At 35.4% G+C, this 25,100-nt stretch overlaps 1 protein-coding gene across 1 annotated transcript in view; it reads right to left on the bottom strand.

Annotated features, from left to right (window-relative positions):
• BMPR2 (bone morphogenetic protein receptor type 2) overlaps positions 1 to 25,100 on the bottom strand; it is a 184,487-nt gene that overhangs the window by 88,046 nt on the left and 71,341 nt on the right. The window contains exons 2-3 of the mRNA XM_045806523.2: positions 1,501 to 1,671; positions 181 to 351 (exon numbers count right to left, since the gene is read on the bottom strand). Of these exons, the coding sequence (XP_045662479.1) occupies positions 181 to 351; positions 1,501 to 1,671 (342 nt within the window). The remainder of the gene's footprint in view (positions 1 to 180; positions 352 to 1,500; positions 1,672 to 25,100) is intronic.

The raw sequence follows: 25,100 nt of genomic DNA, 5'->3' as shown, positions 1-25,100 counted from the left end.
GATACCCTGGAAATCCTGGTGCACCTCTTTTGGATTTCAGGTGTTAGCTAGATATAGTCTCATGATGTCTGAACTCTCCCTTTCACTCTGCCAAATCTGATGTTTTTATATATTTTTAAATCTTGCAAATCTTTGGAGAAAAGAATTAACAAGGAAAAGTAAATTACTTAAACTACTTACTTAGTGGTGTTGTGTCCGGAGGTGGAAAATTCTCAGTAAAGTTGACATTACACAAGTCTGTGCTACAGCAGCAAAAACGGTATGTTCCATTCTGAATTGAGGGAGGGGTAGTAGTTACTACACATTCTTCATAGTGACACTCCTGGGGATCTCCAATGTGAGACCAACATCCTACAAATTGATATTAATGTAAATAAGTTAGGGTTAATACAATAAATAAAAAGGAAAACAATAAACTAACAAATAATTGCAATCAGTGAGACAGAGTAAGTATATAATACATATGAGTTATAAACCACTCCTGCAAATGAATAGGAAACACACATTTTTTAAATTACAAAAAAATGGCAGAGTATTAACAAGCATTTCATGGGGAGAAAAGCTACCAATGAATGTTTAACTTCATCATTACTCTAAGAATTATTATTAAAACAATAGTAAGATTTCATTTTTGTCTATATCTATTTAAATTGTTCTAGGTTTAAAAAAATAATATACAATCATAACAAGATTTCAGTAACACTCACATATACTGCTGGGGGGAATGTAAATGTATATGGCATTTCTAGAAAGCTATATGGCAATTTTCACAAAGAGCCTTTAAAATATTCATGCTTTATAATCTAATAATTCTACCTCCAATCTATTCCAAGGAAATAATCAGATACAATCGAAGATTTATGTTTAAAGATGTCCACTGAAGCATTATGTATTATAGTAAAACCAGAACACAATATAATGTCCAACAACAGAGTAGTATGTAAATAAACTGCATACAATACATGTATACAATGAAATATTATACAGAGTTGAAAAATGTTTTCAGAATATATTTAAAGACATGGGAAAATGTTTATAATATAATTTAAGACAGGAAAATTGGGTATGAAATTGTTTATACATACAGTATCATCCTAATTTTGAAAAATAAGTACACACATATAAAGATAGAGGTCCATAAAAAATGTACTTGCAGGGAATAAACTAATATATACAAGAGTTGGTAAGAGTATGCAATTGTAGACATTTGTTTTTCTCATAGTTCTCTATATTTTCTAAAGTTCTCTATATATTTCTAAACTCTATCCTCTAAAATGAGGATATATTATTAGCACTGTAATAAGAAAAATGTTATTAAAATGAGCTAAATACCTATTACCCTTTACAAATTTGGGGCTTATGGGTGAATATATACATGGATATATATTTCAAAACTTACTGTTTTCCTGGAGAAGATTTTAATCTACCTTCAGGTCCTTTTAGAGAAACTTCAATTATATGAAACACAAAGTTATTTCAGGTAAGGAAAGTGTTACTTGCCTTGTTTTACGAGATTTATGTCCCCTTTTGATTTCTCCCAAAGGCCATAGCAAGTGCTACCTTTTGAGCATAATATTGTTCCATTCTCATGAGAGATTCGACTCTCGCCTATCCCAAGGTCTTGTTGATATGGATCTTTAAATGCACATAGACGTTCTTGGTTCTGAGAAGCTAAAACAAATAAAAGAATGACAAATTTAATTTTATGAAAATCTTGGCAAAACATTATTATATAAAATTTTAGTCTTTTTGAAAGGCACTGTAAATTTTCCTACTAAATCCCCTAACAAGACTTGAACATTTGTAGTTCATATTTATTCAATAATTTCTTTCTGTTCACTAATTAATTTGTCACCTCCAAATAAGAAGCAAACGTGAAAACTGATTTCCCAAAAGCAATCCCTTCTTACACAAATTATTCTCACCACTCTCCTATTAAATAATTTAGGTATCTAAATAAAGAAACATAATTTCAAAAGTCCATGCTTTAAATTGTCAAACTTTAAAACAAATTAACAAACCTAAAAGGTTGAATAATTTTGGGAAATTCTGCAGTATTCACTTTTATCATATTTTATAGTCAGTTGTAGAAAGCTAAACATACATCATTGGGCATGGTAAACAAAGGACGAGAAGAAGGACTACCAGTGGGTACATGGTTTCTTTTTGGGCAGATAGAAATGTTCTAAAATTAGACTGTGGTAATGTGCACAGCTCTGTAAATTTATAAAAAAAATAATCGGTCACTAAAAATGAGTGAATTTCATAGTATATAAAGTATACCTTAGTAAATTTGTTTTAAAAACTAAGAATATTAGTGGGCAAAAAGAAAATGACTTTTCGTTATTAAAAATATCAATATAAAAGCCAGAAACAGAAATGCTCAATCACACTTTATGCTGAAAGGACAACCCCAATGTACTTTCAATTCTAGTTAATCTTTTTCCATATACATAATCTGATTTAGCTAATTTCAATAGAATATTTAACACATAATTTATCACTTAACAAATATTTATCAACAATGCTGAGAATATCAAAGAAGTAAAAGGTTATCAAAAGCAATAACTGATCTTTGGTTTCCTAAGTTGACTTTCCTAAGGTTTGACTAGCCAGAATAACAGTCTAATACATTTATATATGTATTTATATATGGCCAATATATTTATTCCTCTTGAGTTTCTGATTTATTTCTTCATTTTGGGTGTGTATCCCATCTAGTATGGCTTAATTCACTAGCACCTTAGCACTGGAGATGACCTACGAAAATAATGTTTCTGAACCTATGGAACTAAGGACCAAACTCTGGGGAAGAAATGAAAAGAGCCAACTATATGCCCAAGTCCATTTAGACACACAGACCTGCCGTATTTATTACAAGAGAAAGCACCTTCAAAGTATTGGGCTAGGCAAACAGGGTAATACCGAGTTCTACCCTTCAAGGATCTTACATGGGCTGTTAGGAGACAGACAGTAATTACTGAATTCAGTACTCAGAGTAATTACTAAAATATAAATGTAACTTGAATTCCAAATTTAAAACCATTTCAGGCAGTTTTGTATAAGATACTACCAACATGAGCTAAATAATAAAAACTAATTCTAGGACATCAGCCTAATTTAGATCAAACCATATTTCTGCAACATGTAGCCACATATTCAAATTGATTTAATGACAAGTTGAATTATATTTACTAGATTATTTTACACATTTAATACCAGTATTTCCTTAGATTATCCTAATGTGCAAACTTCACCAAGTGATTATAAAGATTAAAATCATTCTCTGGGGCACCTGGGTGGCACAGTCGTTAAGCGTCTGCCTTCGGCTCAGGTCATAATCCCAGTGTTCTGGGACTGAGCCCCGCATTGAGCTCCCTGCTCAGCAGGAAGCCTGCTTCTCCCTCTCCCATTCCCCCTGCTTGTGTTCCCTCTCTCTGTGTCAAATAAATAAATAAAATCTTTAAAAAAAAAATCATTCTCTCTCTCTCAAATAAATAAATAAAATATTTTTTAAATTGTTCTTCTCATTTTAAACAGGTGATATTTGGTTGTAATAAGCACTAAAACAATTCTGATTTAATGTAACTACATTAAACTAGAAATAGTCTCATCCAAACTGCTGACAGAGGTATCTTCATAAAAGACAGACTGATTATGCTTAAAATCTGTTAGGTCCCTAATGTTCTAGAAATAAATCCAAACTCTTCAGTTAGTATGTAAGATCTTCATTATCAAGAACCAACAAAGCTGGGGGCGCCTGGGTGGCACAGCGGTTAAGCGTCTGCCTTCAGCTCAGGGCATGATCTCAGCGTTCTGGGATCGAGCCCCACATCAGGCTCCTCCGCTGGAAGCCTGCTTCTTCCTCTCCCTCTCCGACTCCCCCTGCTTGTGTTCCCTCTCTCGCTGGCTGTCTCTCTCTGTCAAATAAATAAATAAAATCTTAAAAAAAAAAAAAAAAAAGAACCAACAAAGCTGCATGATCACTTCTGTGGGCACTAGGAACTATTTTTTTCATGGGCCCCTTCCTCTATAAAAAAACATTTAAGGGGTGCCCGAGTGGCTCAGTCGGTTAAGCGTCTGCCTTCATCTCAGGTCACGATTCCCGGGTCCTGGGATGGAGCCCCACATCGGGCTCCCTGCTCAACAGGGAGCCTGCTTCTCCCTCCCTTCCCTGCTTGTGCTTTACCTCTGTCTCTCTCTCAAATAAATAAAGAAAATCTTTTAAAAATAATAATATTTAAAATTATATTTTATAACTGCATTGGTACAAAGAAAATATATTAATATTAAACATTAAAACATTTTCTTCAATCTAAAAGTTTATTTTTTCCTTCTGATTTTAAAAGAAATTATCAAAAGCCTCCAGAAATAGTGTGGGCCTGCCGTATGCCTCCTTATGTCCTGCCCTATGCCTCCTGTGCCTCATGAGTAAGTCAGCCCTGGGACCCAATCTACCTCTTGCCACTGATCCCACTGACATGGGAAGACCTTTCCTGTCCTTTACACGTATGTTCCCAATATCCAGAATGTCATTTTTTCTTGCTCTTCAGTGAAGTCTGCAGACTTTACTCCCAAAGCTCTTTACTCTTAACTACTTTAGGATTTTATTTATCTGTTTACATGCATATCTCCCACACCAAGCTGGAGGCGAAATTCATTTATTCCCAGAGCAAGATCAGGTTTATTTAACTCATTTTGTACGGCACGAATCCCCAATACTATTAAGGACAGACAGTTTTCACATCTACATGTATTATACTCAATATCATATCCCCATTCAAAGGTTACAAAATCTAGGCAATAATCTAGCTGTTCTACCACTCTACAATAAATGAAGCTATAAAAATAGTATGAGTGAAAAAGCAATATTGTATTATTTCCCCCCACATATACATCCAAATTACTGAGAATAAAGTCACCATTTTCTGTTTACATATGCTTCCTGGATCAATATTTGCTAATTCTATGCAGCATTTAATTTCCAGGAACAGGTACAGTATATCTGGAATACTAAGCTCTCTTGAATTTCCCACTCCATGATACAACACTACCAAAAAAGCAGGATGTAAAGGTATGGCATAATTTTATCATGTCTGCATCAGTTAACTCTCATTACAGATATAAATCAGCAACATCATTATACTTCTTTATTTTTACGAAGGGAAGAAAGAAAGGAGAAAAAAGGCAACTTCTCTGAAAATATTAACTATTTGCCCTTTTCCCTTTTTACCAAATACTCTTACATTACTTAAATTTTCATGAAAATATATCCATGTAGTACACATTTCAAAAACAAGAGTATTTGTATTTGAATCAATTATTTTTAGACTGAAAAATTTTTATTTTGAAATAATTATAGACTCATAGGTAGTTGGAAAGAAATGCCGAGTGAAGTCTAATGCCTCTCTCCTCAGTGCAAACATTCCACACAATCACTACACAATACCAAAGTCAGGAAATTGACATTAGGACAATTCACATAGCTTATTCAGATTTCACCAGTTATACATGTAATAATCTGTGTATGTGACTGCAAATCTATGCAATTGTTACATTATCTCAAAATCAAAATACTTGGGGTGCCTGGGTGGCTCAGTCAGTTAGGCGTCTGCCTTCAGCTCAGGTCATGGTCTCAGGGTCCTGGGATTGAGCCCCACATTGGGCTCCTTGCTCAGCGGAGAATCTACTTCTCCCTCTCCCTCTGCGTGCCGTTCCCCCTGCTTGCACTCTCCGTCAAATAAATTAATAAAACCTTTAAATTAAAAAAAAAATCAAGGGACACCTGGATGGCTCCATTGGTTAAGCATCTGTCTTTGACTCAGGTCATGATCCCAGGGTCCTGGGATCAAGTCCCACATTGGGCTCCTCACTCAGCCGGGAGCCTGCTTCTCCCTCTACCTGTCACTCCCCCTTCTTGTGCTCTCTCTCTGACAAATGAATAAATAAAATCTTAAAAATAATAATAATAAAATAAACAAAAATAAAAATACTCAACTGTACTCCCTCATGTTAACCATTTATAATCGCCATCTGTCTGTCTCTATTCCTAAAATATAGTAACCACTAATCTGTTCTCCAGTTTGATAATTATGCTATTTCTCAACAGTTATATAAATAGAATCATGCAACACATACCCTTTTGAGATTGGCTTTTTTCACTAAGCAAATTTTCCTTGAGGTTCATCCCAGTTGTTGCATGTATCAATAATTTGTTACTTTTTATAGAGTATTCCATAGTATAGATGTACCACAATCTGTCTAACTTTTCACCCTTTAAAAAGGTCATCTGGGTAGTTGCCAGTTTTCAGCTATCAGAAATAAAACTGCTATGAACATTTGTGTACATGTTCAATTTTAAAAGGAATCTTGTTTATTTAAAGTAAAACAAGAATAATATTCTAGAAAGATAAAGTATGGCATCTACGAAAAGGAACTTGACCTTAGGACCATGTGCTCCACCAAGAGAATACATTATGCCCCATCATATACATCTGTCCATGAAAATCTTACAAACCATTCAAATTCCCTAACTTCCTCTGACCAAGTACTTCTAGTACTGGGAGAAACTGGCTTGTACTACAAAATCTTGGTTTAAAGAATCATTCAAGCTGGGGCGCCTGGGTGGCACAGCGGTTAAGCATCTGCCTTCGGCTCAAGGCGTGATCCCAGCGTTCTGGGATCGAGCCCCACTTCAGGCTCCTCCGCTATGAGCCTGCTTCTTCCTCTCCCACTCCCCCTGCTTGTGTTCCCTCTCTCGCTGGCTGTCTCTATCTCTGTCGAATAAATAAATAAAATCTTTTAAAAAAAAAATCATTCAAGCAGTATTCCTTACATATAAACGAAGTAAAGTGTGGCAAAATAAATACCAGCTAATTATGGCATTAAATATCTGAAATGAGAGACTCCAGTTATGGGGTGTTTTTGTTGTTGTTTAATAAACAAAGACTAGTCCTTTGTAATAAGGTCAAACAGGCAAAGTATGCCCTCTTTCCCTGGACACCCAGAGCCCTTTAATGTGGAAACTTCTGCAGGCCAGCTTTTCCTAGAAGCATGCCAAGGACAAGATTGATCCACTAATCTTTATCTCTATTTCCCTTCCCCCACATAAAAATAAAAAGGCATTTGACAAATAGGTTTTCACATGAAAAATGTGAATTTCACATTAAAATATGCAAATTAAAACTATAATAAAATAGTACTACACATCTATTAAAATGACTAAAAGTTAAAAATAAAGCAAAACAATAAACCCTTGACAATACCAAGTATTGTCAAGGATACTGACACAGGTGGGAAAACAATTCTGATGAAAATGCAAATGGTACAGCCTCTGTGGAAAACGGTTTGCTAGTTTCTTCTAAGTTTGTTTAATTTAACATTTAACTCAGTAAAACTGCTCCTAGGTATTAACCTAAATGTATAAAAACTATGTTAACACAAAAACTTTTATCTAAATGCTTAGAGTGACTTTATTTGTAGTTACCCAAAACTATTTATAACCCCAATGTCCCTCAACTGAAGAATGGATAAACAAAGAATGGAGGAAACTGGAAGTGAAAGAAGACAATCTGAAAAAGCTATATACTGTGTGATTCCAAATATATGACATTCTGGAAAAGGCAAAACTATGGAGACAGTAAAAAAATCAGTGGCTGCCAGGAGCTGGGAGAAGGGAGGGATGAATGCGCAGAGCAGAGGATTTTTAGGGCAGTGCAACTCTTCTGTATGATACTATAATGGTGGATATTGTCATTATATATTTGTCCATAGAATGTATGATACCAAGAATGAACCTAAGGGTAAACTGTGGACTCCAAGTGATGATGATGGGTATTTGCAGGTTTGTCAGTTCTAACAAATGTATCACAGAGATGCAGGATATCAATAGTGGGGCAGCTCCACCTGTGTAGGGATGGGGATATATGGGAACTCTCTGTACTTTCTACTTCATTTTCCTGTGTACCTAAGACTGCTCTCAAAAATAAAGTTTATTAATTTTTTTAAAGGGGGACTTTTGAGAAATGCAATGCTTTATCTCAAAAAGAAATTTCTGATGAAGAAAATTCAGGAACGAAGTAACTTGGTATGGATGATTTTCAAGGATGTGAGAGGTGGGTTAGGATTCTTGTGACCAGCCACACGAGGATGTGAGAGGATGGTGACAGTTCTTGTGGCCACAAATCTCAAATCATATCCAAAAGGTGACCGAATGATCTAACCTATTGATGGTAGAATATTTGTTAATTTATAGCACATGGAAGAATTAACTATCAATAGTTCATATGAGGAAAATTCGGATTTTATACTTAGGATAATTTTTATTAGCTTACCATAATTTATGGGAGAAAAAAAAATGTAATCAATACTAACTTCTCTTTCCATTCACTCACTGCAAAATTACATGCATTTTTAAAACATCTTTAATTTTGCAATGTTCAGTGATAGGTAACAGACCAAAACATCAAACCATATACGTTATCCTTCTCACATGCCATTTATCTCTTTTATCTCTTCCTCACATCAATCTTTTTCTTATAACCACAAATATTCAGCATGCCAATTTCCTCAGAAAGATACAATCATACAAATATTTAATTCCATTATATAAGCTCTGAGAATCACAAAAGTAAAACCTGGAGCACATATAGAAAAATCTCCTATAAAACATTCTTCTTAACATAAGGCAGGCTCATTCTTCAAAGTCATGTCTACAAAATAAATCTAATGTCTACAACACCTGACTCTGCATTGTGTTTACATCTATTCATTTATTTATGTCAGATTAAAGAGGATTTTTGTGTGTTCCCTTCAACTCAAATGAAATTTAGTTCTGAAAATTAGCTGGCTCATATTCAGTACTTCCATGATAGTGATAGTATATTTCTAAGACAGTGGCTATAAAGGAAGTCGATGTCATGAAGCATTTATCCCAAGCTTAAAAACTTCTATGGCTATACCAGAAGTCGAGAAGAATACCACCATGAATGCCAGTCTCTAGCTTATATTCAACCAACTCTGCCCTCATCAGCCATTAAAATGTACAATTGCTTTATTTCCAATGGAAGAAGAACTGCCATTTTTCCTCATCTGCCTCTATAGCCAGGATCAAAAGGAACAGTTATAATGAAACAATGAAGATTTGTCTACCACTTTCTTTTTTTTTTTTTAAGATTTTACTGATTTATTTGAGACAGAGAGTGCAAGCAGAGGGAGCGATAGGCAGAGGGAGAGGGGAAGCAGACTCCCTGCTGAGCAAGGAGCCCTAGGTGGAGTTCAATCCTAGGACCTTGGGATCATGACCTGAGCCAAAGGCAGATGCTTAACTGAATGAGCCACCCAGGCGCCCTTCTCTACCACTTTCAATCAATTACTGCCTAAAGACTGGCAAGGCAAGGTTAAAAAAAAAAAAAATCTAGCCAATGATAATCCTAGAATGTCCAAATCAATTCTAACTTGATAGTAATTGCATTTCAAAATATAAAATCGGCTAAGTAGAAATCTTCCTGTACCTTTGACCAAAAATTTCATCCTTCTAAAAAACAAACTAATCTCCTTAAATTATAACAAACATCTGTTATCTTGAGAAATAAAAACATACATTTAACTGTTAAATGGAAATTACAGTTGGAATCTTGGTGATCCTCCCAATAATCCTATTAGATGGGCATTATCATTTCAATTTTACAAAGAAGGATACTAAGACACACAGAGGGATAAGTAAGTTAACCCAAATCACCCAGCTGTTAAGTATCAGGGTAAAGATTCAAACCCATGTTTGTCTGATTCCAGAATGTCTGCCAAATAAATATTATGCTAACTTATCAGAAAAATTCATTGTTTCATAATTGTATTTATTTTTTATTTCTTAGTAGTTTCAAGTTTTTATTTAAAATATTCCAATTAGTTAACATACAGTGTAATATTAGTTTCAGGTGAAATGTAGATTTTTAAGTTAATTTTTTTTAAAATTTATTATTATTTTCATTCAACTTGTTATATTTTAAACTGTTTACAATAGCAAAAACTTAAGGTATAAGCAGTCATCATTTCTGGATGGAGAGAACTGAATGTTCTTTTTTTTATTTCTCCGCCCTTTTGAAATCTTCTATAATGAAGACCATGCATTATTTCTGTAATGAATTTTAAAAACAATTCATCAAAAAAATTAAAAGGATCTAAAATTTTAAAAGGGCTCTTTTTCTTCTTAAATTTCAATGATCACAGTCTACATAGAGTAATGTTTTGATGGCTATTTGGTTAAAAAGTATTTTCAAGTATCAATTTACATACCTAGCAAAGTATTTAAGAAAAAGGTAAAATGCCCAAAGAAACACATGTTTGCAAAACAGCCTTGCTGTTGCACCATAAAATAGTAACAGGAAAAATTACCCTTCAATTATTTTGTTATTTTGATAAAATTATGGTCACAAACAATTCATTTCTCAATAAACTGCTTTTCATATCATGTAAGGTCAAATTTAGTAAATGATAAGAATCATTAAGTAAGTTTGACCCTAGATGGGCCTAGAACCACAGTTATCAAACTGCTAGATTTCAACCATGTAGGTACTCCAGAATTGTTCCACTGGGTCTGCAGCAGGTGCACCTGTTTATCAAACACCATCTGTAAACTGAATGAGTATGTTGTCCACAGATACAGGCATTACGGATTTGCAAATTAGCTAGATGTCATTATGAGTAATAAGTACCATCTTAAAGTATGGGTAAATTCCACAATTACATATTTCTTTTTCCTCTCTAAAGCCTTTTTTTGAGCAGGCAATGCTTTATATGGTTTAAAATACAGAAATATAAAGATATGTAGTGAAAAGTTTCGCTCATAACTTTGTTCCCATTTGCTTATTCTACTGTTACTTTCCTCCACCTCAGGAAACTACTATTCTTAACTAAGTTAATTAGGCACCCTTCCAAAGTTTCTTTATCATTACATATTTTCTAAATCAACAGATTCTGAAAAGCGGATGTTACAAAATTTTCTGATGTTAAAAAGGAGACCACTATTCTTTACTGCTTTGAACAATGCCCCAAATTAAGGCAAATACCTAAATGAGAAGTTGCAGTAGTCACTCAATCCTGGCATCATCAAAGAATGGAATGTAAACAGCCTGGTATATGATAAGACACGGGCTTGGGAGTTGGGTGAACCAGAATTCAAATCCCAATTTCCCTACTTGCTTTGGTTTCTTAATTTGTAGCCCCCCCCCCAAATTTTAATATCCTAATTCAATGGTGGGAGGATATTTGTGTAATTCAATTAATGCAAAATATGGAAATAACTAATACTCTTACTCTCCATGTAATTTTTTAAAGATTTATTTATTTATTTTACAGAGAGAGAGAGACAGCGAGTATGAGCGGGGAGAGGGGTACAGAGAGAGCACAGCCACCGGGCTTAATCCCAGGACCTTGAGATCATGATCTGAGCCAAAACCAAGAGTTGGACGCTCAACCAACTGAGCTACCCAGGCACCCCACCTTCATGTAACTTCTTTAAAAATGGTTTTTGAAAACATTATGCAGTATGGTACCATTTATATAAAATAAAATAACCCAAAATAATAATGTAGGTTGTTTATGGATGCATATATTATGTACTAAAACTTTAGGTATAATTTTTTTAAAAAAGGATTCATACTAATTTCAGGAGAGTGATCAGTTTTGGTAAGGAGGAAAGATACTATAATTACAGAGTGGAGTTTTAACCAACCTAATATAAGCACACAAACATTTTTTAAGTAAATCAAGTGCAAATATGACAAAATGTACTCCTTGCTAAATCTTGGTCTTCAATATCTGTCTGAGTGTGTGTTTGAAATATTTTACAATAAAAATTTTAAAATGCTGGGCTTTTTGGCAATAACAGCCTAAATATTCCAGACATGAATCATAGAAATAGAGCACTAAGCAGAATTTTAGTTTTAATAGTTCAATCTCTTCATTTTATATATGAAAAATTAAAGTTAAAAGAATACATAGGGGTGGGTGGCTCAGACAGTTAAGCATCTGCATTCTGCTCAGGTCATGCATGACCCCGGGATCCTGGGATCCAGCCCTGCGTCAGGCTCCCTGCTCAGCAGGAGTCTGCTTCTCCCTCTTCCCCTCCCTCTGTTTGTGCTCACTCATGCTCTCTTTCTTTCTCAAATAGATAAATAAATAAATAAATCTTAAAACACACACACACACCAATGCATAAAAACAGAATCCTATCAAGGAGATTTGAACATAGAATTGCTAAGACTAAAAAATCACAAGTCCTATGTACAGTTGAGCATTTGGGGAAAAAATATATAGGGCTATGTATTCCAGGTGAGCAAAGCTGGTTTGATATCTGAAAATCAATTAATGTAATCTATCACACATCAACAGGCTAAAAAGAAAAATCACATGATCAAATCAATCAATGCAGAAAAAGCACTTGAAAAAATCCAATACCCATTCATGATGAAAACTCTCAGCAAACTAGGAATAGAGGGAAACATCCTCAGCTTAGCAGGGAGCCTGCTTATCCTTCTCCCTCTGCCTGCCGCTCCCCCTGCTTGTGCTCTCTCTCTCTGTCAAGTAAATAAATAAAATCTCAAAAAAAAAAAAAAAGATGGGAATTACTGGAATAATTTACATTATTAAAAAGATTTAGACAGCTATCCTTTGTATTTTGATTGGTTCATGTCAGTTGACACCCGGAATACAAATCAGTAGATAAAAAGCAGTCCTAATTTAGACAGGACCACTTGTCCAGAAGGGTCAACTGAGAATGTGTGGAAGTGATACAGACATATTTCGTTTCATTGAACTTCCCAGATACTGAGTTTTGACAAATTGAAGGTTTGTGGCAACCCTGCATCAAACAAGTTTATCAACACCATTTTTCCAACAGCATTTGTTCACTTTATGTCTGTGTATCACACTTTGATAATTCTTGCAATATTTCAAACTTTTTTATTATTATTATGGTCATTACAGTGAACTTTGAATAGTCATCTTTGCTTTTACTATCATAATTGCTTTGGATTGCCACAAACTACAACCATATAAGACAGAGAACTTAATTGACAAATGTGTGTGTTCACTGACCAGCAGTTCCCCATCTCTCCCCCTCTCCTTGGGCCTCCGTATTCTCTGTGACACAACAATACTCCAATTAGGCCAATTAATAACCCTACAATGGCCTCTATGTGATCAAGTGACAAGAACAGTTACACATCTCTCACTTTCAATCAAAAGTTAGAAATGTTTAAGCTTAGTGAGGAAGGTGTGCCCAGAGCCTAGACAGGCTAAAAGCTATGCCACTTATGCCAGTTAGCCAAGTTGTGAATGCAAAGGAAAAGTTCTTGAAGGAAATTAAAAGTGCTACTCTAGTGAACACATAAATGATAAGAAAACCAAACATCCTTATGCTGACACAGAGAAAGTTTTAGCTGTATGGACAGAAGATCAAACCAGTCACAACATTCCCTTAAGCCAAAACCTAATGTAGAGCAAGGACCTAACTCTCTTCAATTCAATGAAGGCTGAAAGAGGTGAGGACACTACAGAAGAAAAGCTGGCAACTAGCAGAGGCTGGTTCATGAGGTTTAAGGAAAGAAGCCATCTCTGTAACATAAAAGTCCAAAATGAAGCAGCAAGTACTGATGTAGAAGCTGCATCAAGTTATCCAGAAGATCCAGCCAAAATAATTAATGTAAGTGGTTATACTACACAACAGATTTTCAATGTAGACAACAGAGTCTTACATAGGAAAAAGATGCCCTCTGGGACTTCCATAGCTAGAGAGAAGTCAATGCCTAGCTTCAAAGCTTCAAAGCACAGGCTGACTCTCTTGTTAGGAATTATTGCAACTGGTAACCAAGGTGAAGCCAATGCTCATTGACCAATCCAAAAATGCTACAGCCCCTAAGAATTATGCTAAATCTACGCTGCTTGTACTCTATAAAAGGAACAAATCTGGATGACAGCACATCTGTTTACAATATGGTTTACTGAGTATTTTAAGCCCACTGTTGAGAGCTGATGCTCAGAAAAAAAATTCCATCCTAAATATTACTGCTCATTGACAATACACGTGGTCACCCAAGACTTCTGATGGAGATGAACAAGGAGATTAATGTTGCTTTCATGCCTGCTAACACATAATCCATACTGTAGCCCATGAATTCAGAAGTCATTCTGACTTTCAAGTCTTATTATTTAAGAAATACATTTTATATGGCTGTAGCTGCCATAAACAGTGATTCCTCTGACGGATCTGGGCAAAGTAAATTGAAAATCTTCTGGAAAGGATTCACCATTCGAGATGCCATTAAGAACATTTGTGATTCATCGGAAGAGGTCTAAATATTGAAATGAAAATAAATAAATAAATAAATCTCAAAAAAAAATAAAAAATAAACAAAAAATTAAAAATATAGAAATGAACAAGAGTTTGGAAGATGTTGAGTCCAACTCTCATGGACAACTTTGAATAGTTCAAGACCTCCATGGAAGAAGTAACTGCAAATGTGGTGAAAAATGCAAGAGAACTAGAATTAGAAGTAGAGTCTGAAGATGTGATGAAATTGCTATAATCACATGATAAAACTTGCACAGATGAGGACTTGCTTTTTATAGATGAACAAAGAAAGTGGTTTGTTAAGATAGATCTGCTCCTGATGAAGACACTGTGAAGATTACTGAAATGACAACAAAAGATGAAGAACATTTTATAAACTTAGCTGATAAAGGAGTGGCAGGGTTTGAGAGGATTGATTCCATTTTTGAAAGAGTTCTACTGTGGATTAAAATGCTATAAACAGTATCATGTGCTACAGAGAAATTGTCCTTGAAAGGAAGTCAACTGATGAGGCAAATTTCAATGTTGTCCTATTTTAAGATATTGCCGCAGCCATCCAATCTTCAGCAACCACCACCCTGATCAGTCAGCAGCCATCAATACCAAGGCAAGACCCTCCCATCAGCAAAAAGATGATGACTCACTGAAAGCTCAGAGGAAGATCAGTATATTTTAGCCATAAAATATATTTAAATTATGGTATGAACATTATTTTTTAGATGTAATGCTATTGCACACTTAATAGACTACAATATAGCATAAATATAACTTTCATATGTACTGGGAAATCAAGAAATTCATTTGACTCACTATTGTGATGTTCACTTTATTGCAGTGGTCTGGAATCCACTCACAATATTTCCAATGTAAGATTGTATTTTGTTTGTTTGTTTTGGTTTAGTTGTCACAATGACTGAGGGGTCTTCATTATGCTTTAAGTCCAATGGCCAGCAGTACTAAATATTCTGCAATATGCAAAATAGCTTTCCTGGTAAAAGAACCATCCTCTCCAAATGCTACCTCACCCCCACAGTAGGGAGGTACTGGGGAAATTTATTAAACGATTCCTGACCCTTAAGGAGATAGGAAAAAAGTAGTATACATAATTAATTCAAATTGTGTGAATATGTTTGTCAAATAACTAAGATAATGTAAAAAACATGTGATTTTTAATTTTCTTTACCATTTGGTAGTCAGTTGAATCAAGTCAATTCTTATTCTGTCAAATGAACTGTTGCTTCTAGTTTAAATCTTATTTCTTGCTTCCCCTTTATCCTGGAATCATCATTTTTGTGTCAAAACTGTTAGCATAGCTCCTAATGAGCATCCGATTTCCAGAAGCGAAGCTTGATTTTAGTTCTTTTCACCAACCTGCGAATGGTGGACTAATTACAAACGCTTATAGATTTTTTTTCTTTTTTTCTTTTTAATCCAATCAATTTATTAGCATGTATCTAAGTACTGTGCTCTTTTTATTTTATTTGATACTCATTGAATCCATTCAATAAAAAGAGTTTGGTCTTCTTTCCGTCTAAGTACTACTGTCTTTTTATTTTTATTTTTATTTATTAATACTCAGGGAATCCTTTCAATGTAAAGAGTTTGGTCTTCTTCCAGAATAGGAAAACAATACTGATTTATGCTTTGATAACTGTTTTCATTCCATTGTCTTACCTGTTTCAGAAATGACAATAATATTATGAATCCATAGTCTCCAAAATCAGTATATTCTATTTCATTGTTTTTGTATTTTCCTCTGCTTCCATGACAGCTATAGAGGTTGTTCTTCCAGGACTCTTACTCAGTTCTGTAGTATGCACCTTGTCTGTTTCTTTACTTTCTTTAATACTAATATTATTTTTCCTATTGATTTTTTTCTCTTCTAATACAAAAATTTCCAAACCACAGAAAAGTATGACATTAACCATAGTACCCACGATGTAACAAATCCAGATGTAACGAATAATACTTTGGGTTTAAACAGCTTTGAATATATTCTAAATGTTACATTCACACCTGGAAATTTATCTAGACCCTTCCTGATCCTGTTTCCTGAAAAGTAACCACACTCCTGAAATTCGTGTTTAACCTTTACAACTATTGTTTTATATTTTTACTACATATATATATATATATATCCATAAGCAGTATTTGGTATTGTTTGAAAGTGTTTTCATGAATTTTATTTTATTTTATTAAAGATTTTATTTTTAAGTATCTCTACACCCAAAGTGGGGCTCGAACTTATAACCCTGAGATCAAGAGTCACATGTTCTACCAACTGAGCCAGCCAGATGTCCCTTGAAAGTGTTCTTAAAATCTACATGAGGGGGGTCTGGGTGACTCAGCCAGTTGAGCCTGGGACTCTTGGTTTCAGCTTAGGTCGTGATCTCTGGGTCGGGTTTTGAGATCAAGCTCTGAGAAGGTTCACGCTCAGAGTAGAGTCTGCTTGTCCCTCTCTCTTCTCATCCTCTGCCCTTTCCGCTGCTCGCCTGTCTGTGTGCACACGCACGGGTGTACTCTCTCTCTAAAATAAATAAAGAAATAAAATCTTTAAAATCTGCATGAAATTGGGGCACCTGGCTGGCTCAGTCAGTAGTGCATATGACTCTTGATCTTGGGGTCATGAGTTTGAGCCCCACATTGGGGGCAGAGTTTACAAAAAAAAAAAAAAATCTGCATAAAAGGTAGTACATAGGGGCGCCTGGGTGGCACAGCGGTTAAGCGTCTGCCTTCGGCTCAGGGCGTGGTCCCGGCATTATGGGATCGAGCCCCACATCAGGCTCCTCCGCTATGAGCCTGCTTCTTCCTCTCCCACTCCCCCTGCTTGTGTTCTCTCTCTCACTGGCTGTCTCTATCTCTGTCAAATAAATAAATAAAATCTTAAAAAAAAGAAAAGGTAGTACATAGAATCCTGAAACTTTTTTTTTTTAATTTAAACATTATTACTTCTGAGATTCATCAACGTTTAATTTTTAAGTATATCTGTCAAGATGTAAGTACAAGGATGTTCTTCCTCCCTGTTTAAGAGTACTCTTGGGGCCCTGGCTGGCTTAGTCAGTAGAGCATGTGACTCTTGATCTCAGAGTTGTAAATTCAAGCCCCACTTTGGGCATGGAGCCTAATGAAAGAAAGAAGAGAAAGAAGAGAAAGGAAGGAAGGAAGGAAGGAAGGAAGGAAGGAAGGAAGGGGAAGGGAAGGGAGGGAGGGAGGGAAGGAAGAAATGGGAAAGTACTCTTGTGGTTTTCTTTTTCTTAATAGCATGAGTATTCTAATGCCAAACAATTTAAACACTGTGGCATTTTTGTTTAATATCATATAATTTTCTTTTTTAAAAAAAGATTTATTTATTTATTTGACAGATAGAGACAGCCAGCGAGAGAGGGAACACAAGCAGGGGTAACGGGAGAGGAAGAAGCAGGCTTCCAGCGGAGGAGCCTGATGTGGGGCTCGATCCCAGAACACTGGGATCACGCCCTGAGCCGAAGGCAGACGCTTAACAACTGAGCCACCCAGGAGCCCCTAATATCATATAATTTTCAAATGCAGAATCAACCTCCAAGAATTCTAAATATTGTTCTATTTCTCATGATAAGTAGTTTTCATTATTTTTATTTAACATAATTAAGTAAACTTCTATTGAATAAATCATGTTTGCTAAATAACTAAAAGTGGGTAAAAGAAGGTGTGTGAACATTCTTGATGTGAATAGCCAGGTGGTAGCTGACAAAAAGTTTGATAAACAAGTATCCAAAAAACTAGAACTTTACAAAGCAAAGGAAGAGAGTTCACTTAAAGGGAAATGTTTAAAGAAAAAAAGCAAGAATTCTAGCAGAGACAGTATGAAAATAACCTTATTTTTGGCAACAGGACATCTTACTTTCTCAGTCCAACATTTTGAGAACAGCCTACACACTTTTTCCATCTTCAAGATATAACACAGAAGTTAGGCCAATTAATGTAAAACTCTAGAAATTGTACACGATTATAGAAAACAGATTTTTCAAACTAACTCAACAAAAGCTTTTTAGAACTTAGTGATAACCAATTTATACACTGGAGAGATCTGGCAGACATGAAAATTGTAGTTATAAATAACAGTTTACTTATAGGCAGATACATACTGAAGAACAAAATATATAAGAAAATTGGTTTAAAGAATGTAAAAAATTCACATGTCAAATAAAACAAAGGCAACTTTTTAAAATAAAGAGAAATGTGGGGCGCCTGGGTGGCTCAGTCGTTAAGCGTCTGCCTTCGGCTCAGGTCACGTTCCCAGGGTTCTGGGATCAAGCCCCGCATTGGGCTCCCTGCTCGGCGGGACGCCTGCTTCTTCCTCTCCCACTCCCCCTGCTTCTGTTCCCTCTCTCGCTGTCTCTCTCTCTCTGTCAAATAAATAAATAAAATCTTAAAAAGTAAAATAAAATAAAAGAGAAATGTGACAATGAAAGAAATGATTACCTCTTGGCTGGCATCTACTTTGAATATCTGTTAAACTCAGAGATATAGAAAGAGTAAAAGGAAAGTTTGAAACAGTAGGGCAGAACCAAATTCTAACACAAGGCACTGACAAAGAAAACAAGGAAATGAAGCATTCAAATTTTTTAAAAATCAATTTTATACAGATGTGCTAAATCAATGTTTTCAGCAAAAAAAGTATCATCGTACAAACTGGCCATAAGTTACCATGCCATTTAAACTGAAGATGTCCAATCATTTACTTTAAAAAACTGAAACTTTATAACCTATGTTATTTTTTCATTTTAAGTAGACTCCATGCCCAACATGGTGCTTGAACTCACAACCCTGAGATTAAGAGTTGCATGCTCTACTGACTGAGGCAGCCAGGCACCCCTTTGTAATCTATGGTATTTCTGTTATTCTTTGAGTGGAAGTCTCAGTCTGTTGTTTGATGGGGGGGGTGGAGATGAAAGTCTGACTGAGGAGAATTACCATGTTTCCAAAGAGCTCAACGGCTTATCTGTAATAATTGAAAAAGAAAGGAAGGAAGGAAGGAAGGAAGGAACGAACGAACGAACGAACCATGGGGCGCCTGGGTGGCTCAGTCAGTTAAATGTCTAACTCTTGGTTTCAGTTCAGGTCATGATCTCATGGATCCTAAGAGTTGGGGAGCATGCTTGAGATTCTCTCTCTCTGCCCTTCCCCCCACTTGCACATGCTCACTCTCTCTCTCTCTCTCAAATTAATAAATCTTTAAAAAAAGAAATGATAGCTTTCTAAAAACAAATTGATATATCATTTTATTATTTTTCTTTCCTCTTTTCTTCTAAAAAGAAATCATTATAGATACATATTGCTGAAGAAATCCCCAGAAACAAATGATTGTCATAAGAAACTGTTAACTCATATCCATGTAAATGAGTCATACTAATACAGATTCCTATTACAGAGCCAACATCAAGATCTATGACATGGGACTTTATTACAGAATTTTATTATTTGATAGTTTATAAATGGCTAATTTTTTCAGATATTCTCTGCTATTCTAAAATCAGATCTTCACTTATGAAAAATAGATGAAATCTATTTTTGAAATCATCTTGAAGTAGATGTCTCAGTATAATACTTATAGGGAGCACACATTAATAAATAAGAACTGACTCAGTGACCAATACATACACAGAACTATGCTAGATGCCATACGAGATTGTAAAATATTTATAAGACAATTCTCATTGGTTCAACGTTTGTTCAATGAATAATTATAGAGCACCTACACAGTGACAAAAATTGTCAGATACTGGGAATGTAACAATGAACAAAAAACCCTTCATTGTCTGAAGCATAAATAACTGAACTGAATGTGACCACCACAATATACAAAACCCAAACACATACAGGCTATTGTTCTAGCTCAAAATCTTACAACATGAAGTTTAATCTCATTCCTCATTTTGGGGCACCCAGCTGGCTTGTTTGGAAGAGCATGTGACTCTTGATCTCAGGGTCATGAGTTCGAGCCCCATGTTGGGTGTACAGATTACTTAAATAAATGAATAAATAAAAACTTTAAAAATGTCATTTATTATTTTGGATCAGGTGCTAATAACACTAGTGTAGACACACAGATGATAAATCTATTTTGAAAATAGGGGCAATTTGGCAGACAGTGGTATAGGGTTACTAGAAAGGTATATCCCCCTCTAAAATCAACAGATTGGTATACAGCACATTAAAAAAATAAAGACAGAAAGGAAGGAAGAAAAGGAGGGGAGGAAGAAAGGAAGAATACCAATCAACTCATACATTTATTATTATTAGAAAGAAGAGTTGATACTACTCTGCACATTCTAGGAGGCAGCCACATGTAAAATCCCCTACACTATATGCTGCCACCAAACTCAGGTTCACCATGGCTTGCAGAGATATAGGAAAGAGCTTTGAAAAGTGCCATACATATAGAAACAATTTTTCTGATAAGATCTGAAACAATTAGCAAAACTACTTTAAAGTAAAAATTATACAAAAGAATACACTATGATGATAACACAGCAAGCAGTAGGGTTTAAAAAAAAAACTTTAAAATGAAACTAATCATTGTACCCAAACAAAAAACTCTTCCTAAAAGAGTTCATTATATAGGTGTTCACTGAGAATAGCGGGCTCCAAGTTAGAAGCAATGAGAGCTTTGCCTCTTACCCAAAATAGGACTAACATCTTTCTTATGATCCATAATGATCTTGAAAACCCTCCAGACACTCTCTGCAGTATAATTTTTTGCAAAGACAGAAATATTCTATAATCTGTACTGTCCAATAAAATTGCCACTAGCTATATATGGCTATTAAGCACTTGAAATATGGCTAATGCAACTAGGAACTGAATTTTTTTTATTATTTAACTTCCAATTAATTTTTTTCAAAGATTTTATTCATTTATTTATTTGAGAGAGAGAGAGCAGGGGGAGGAGCAGAGGGAAGGGAACAAGCAGACTGCACTGAGTACAGAACCCGACACTCAGCTCAATCTCTCCACCCTGAGATCAGGACCTGAGCCAAAATCAAGGGTTGATGCTTAACCAACGAGGCCACCCAGGCACCCTATTTACTTCAATTAATTTAAATATAAATTTAAACACACACTGCTATGGACTTATTTCCCTCAAAATTCATGTTGAAGCCCTGACCTCTAATGTGATGGTATTTAGAGATGGAGCCTTTGGGATGTAATTAGGTTTAGTTGAAATCATGAGGGTAAGACCTTCATGACGGGATTAGTGCCCTTACAAAAAGAAAAACCAGACAGCTTGCTTCCTGTTTCTCCCCCATCGCTCTCCACAGTCAGAAGATAGCCATCTGCAAACCACGAAGAGAAAGCTTACTTGGGAACTGAATGAGCCAGCACCTTGAACTTGGACTTCCTGGCCTCCAGAACTGTGAGAAATAAATTCCTGTTGTTTAAGCCTTTCAATCTAGGGTATTTTGTTATGACAGCTCAAGTTGACTAATATAGCTTAGTGGATATATTAGATAGTGCAATTCTAGTAGTTTATATAAATATATCAGGCACTACATATAAACAAAAATACCTTAAGATTATACTCACTTTTTTCTTTTATTCTTTAAAGTACAATTGTAAACTGTTACAACAACCCTGCTTCTCCAAAAAGATTTCATTTTCCTAGCCTCAGAGAAAGTACTAGAAAAGAGTTCTTAATATCTTAACATGTTACTAGGTTACAAAAGGTCATCAGACTGTAGCCAAGCATTATACATCAAGTCTCTTGCAAAATTTATTTCCAGCAAATAGCCTTTTCTTAGATAAATGGAAGTTTAAAACATTCGAATTTCACTAGCATCTTGGTATTTAAATTTTACTTCATCAGAAATAAATAAGAAAATAAAAATGAGGAGTGGTCTCAGTTTTATTCCAATGTTCTGCTCATCTTCCTGATAGCACTCTTTACCAAAACTTAGAATTAATAGCATTCCTTACCAAAACTTATGATTACAAGTAACCAACAGAATTAAAGATGAAAAATAGAATTTTTGGAAATGAAGAGACTATAAAGTACTTATTCAAAAAAACCTGACCACAGTATAAATTGAGCTGAGATCCACAACTGGACCATGTTGCTTCTTTGCTTGATTTTCATTTCCAAAATGCTTAATATGGTGTGTAAGGACCTGCATGATTTAGCAACTGCAAATTCCTCTACCTTCATCCCAACAGAAGCCACAGAGTACCATTCTTTCTCACCTGAGAGTCTTCATGAATTCTACTCCCTCTACCTAGAATGCATCATTTACTTAACTCCTACTCATCTTAACTCTTCTTCAAAGAATCTTTCTCTAATCACCCCAGACCAGTGATGGGGGAACCCATATTATATGCTCTGTAGCATTCCAGTCTTCACAAAATCTCCACACTTACTATTGTAATGCGCCTGGCTTAATTCGACAAATTGTAAACTCTGTGACAGCAGGATCTGAGTTCTTGTACACTACTGTGTCTTTAGCATATGGCATTATGCCTGGCATTCAATATATGTTTACTGAATAAGTAAATAATTGATGTGTTTCCTTCCCCTATTTTTTGCCAAGGACAAGAAGTATTACTAGAACTGTTTTCAAATGAACAAAAGGTAGGGCTTACCAGCAAAATGAAAATGTATGTCCATGCAAAAACAAGTACAATAGTAGCTTTATTTATAATAGCCCCTAAAATGGAATAAATTCAAGTCCAAAACTTGGTGAATGGACCAAAAATATGTAATATAATCACATAATACTACTAAGCAGTAAAAGGAATAAACTATTGATACATGCAACAATATGGATGAATCTCAGTAACACTGTGAAAATGGATCACTGTGAAATATACTACACATGAGAATATATCACAGAATTTCATTAATATGAAAATTCCATTTATATGAAATCCTAGAAAATACAGCGTAATCTAAAGCAGATCAGTGGTTGCCTTGTGCTATTGGCAGAGGGAAAAACAGACTACAGAGGGGCACACAGAATCTTTGAGGAGATGATGAAAATGTGTTGATTGTGGTGGGGGGGGTTTCATAAGTATATACAATTACAAAAATTCACTGAATTGTACAGTTTAAACATATGCAGTTTATATCTCAACTAAGTCCATTTTTTAAAAAGCAGAAACAGTATAAAGCTCAACAAGGAGAAATTTTTTTTACATGTTGTGAACAACTGATATATAGAGATGTTTTATTGAGTCAAATCTATAATCCTTTTAAAAGTAGGTCCTGTGGATGAATATAAATTTTCCCTTTAGCTTTGTCGGCAAGATTTTTTAAAGACTTTCACTGTCCATCTAAACAATCCAAAAGTCACATAACACCCATTTTTCAGTAGCTGTGACATTATTTATCTGTACTGGAGAAGTCTAAATGCCTTATCTTTACCCTGGAACAAAGTTCAGGGACTAATTCTGGGTATGTTTGTGTGCTTGGCTTCTGTTTATCTAAGTGTCAAAATGAACTATCTAAAATAAACAACACAAGAACCTTGCAGTAACAGAGGCAAATAAGAGAATAGCTGAAGCAACAATATCCCTTTCCTAGAACACAAATTTCTCAGGACAAACACAATTAGGATTTCAGAGTATCACTACAATTCTATTAAGAAATATACCAGGAAAAAAGTGGCTTAACCTAACAGAAATGTCCCTATAAAATCAGGTATAAACTTAAATTTCTAAAACTGGATTATAATAAATCAATTAAAATAAATAAGTCCCTTATTATTCTAATCCTTTCAAAAATTAAATAATTATACCTTAATTTACATATTTTTGTAGCCAGATTAAAACAGATTAAACTGTCATTCTGCTGAACATTCCCCACAATGTGCAAGAGAGAGCAGAGTGGGAAGAAGATTACAATCTCCATAAGGTGCATCTTTAAGATGGGTTCAGTGATTCACTGAAAAGACTCATAGGACTCCTTATTATTACAGCCAAATAATACAAACCAAAATCAACAATCATCAGTTATGAAAGGGTAGGAACACTCCCAAAATCCAATTTCTCATATGCCAGCCAAGGGCCAACCTATAAGCAGACCCTTCTAAAGAAAGCAGGCCTACTATGTTAACTCCTTTTCTGCATAGATGCCTAAGAGAAAGGCAATCAAAGACTGATTAAGAGGCACCTGGGTGGCCGGTCTGTTGAGCACCCAACTCTTGATTTCAGCTCAGGTCAAGATCTCAGGGTCAAGAGCCCCACATGGGGCTATGCATTTAGCAGGGAGTCTGCTTGAGATTCTCTCTCTCCCTCTCCCTCTGCTCTACCTACTCCCTCTAAAACAAATAATCTTTTTTTTTAAAAAGGCTAACTAGGCTCTAGCAGGAGGCAAGGCCCCCTTCTTTGCTACAGCTCCACCACCTTAGAATCCAGAAGTGCGGAGGCACCTGGGTAGCTCAGTTGGTTAAGCATCTGCCTTCAGCTCAGGTCATGATCCCAGGGTCCTGGGATCAAGTCCTGCAACAGGCTCCCTGCTCAGTGGGGAGTCTGCTTCTCCCTCTCCCTCTCCTGCTCCTCCTGCTTGTGCTTTCTCTCTGTCAAATAAATAAATAAAATCTTTTAAAAAAGAAAAAAAAAGAATGCAAAAGTGCTTTGGGACCCAGAAGCATCATAAGATCAACAGACTCCTCCTCCCAGAGCAGCTGGAAGAGTTTCTCCTTCGTATGTAAATGGGTCAAGGAAACGGAGTCACAAACAACCCACAAGTATTACCGACTGTTGTGGCCTGTGGCAT

This window comes from Ursus americanus, chromosome 1, assembly GCF_024610735.1.
Source record: "Ursus americanus isolate L20-20 chromosome 1, mUrsAme1.1.p, whole genome shotgun sequence".
In the NCBI taxonomy this organism is placed as follows: Eukaryota; Metazoa; Chordata; class Mammalia; order Carnivora; family Ursidae; genus Ursus; species Ursus americanus.
This window is presented reverse-complemented; position numbering and strand designations above follow the sequence as displayed.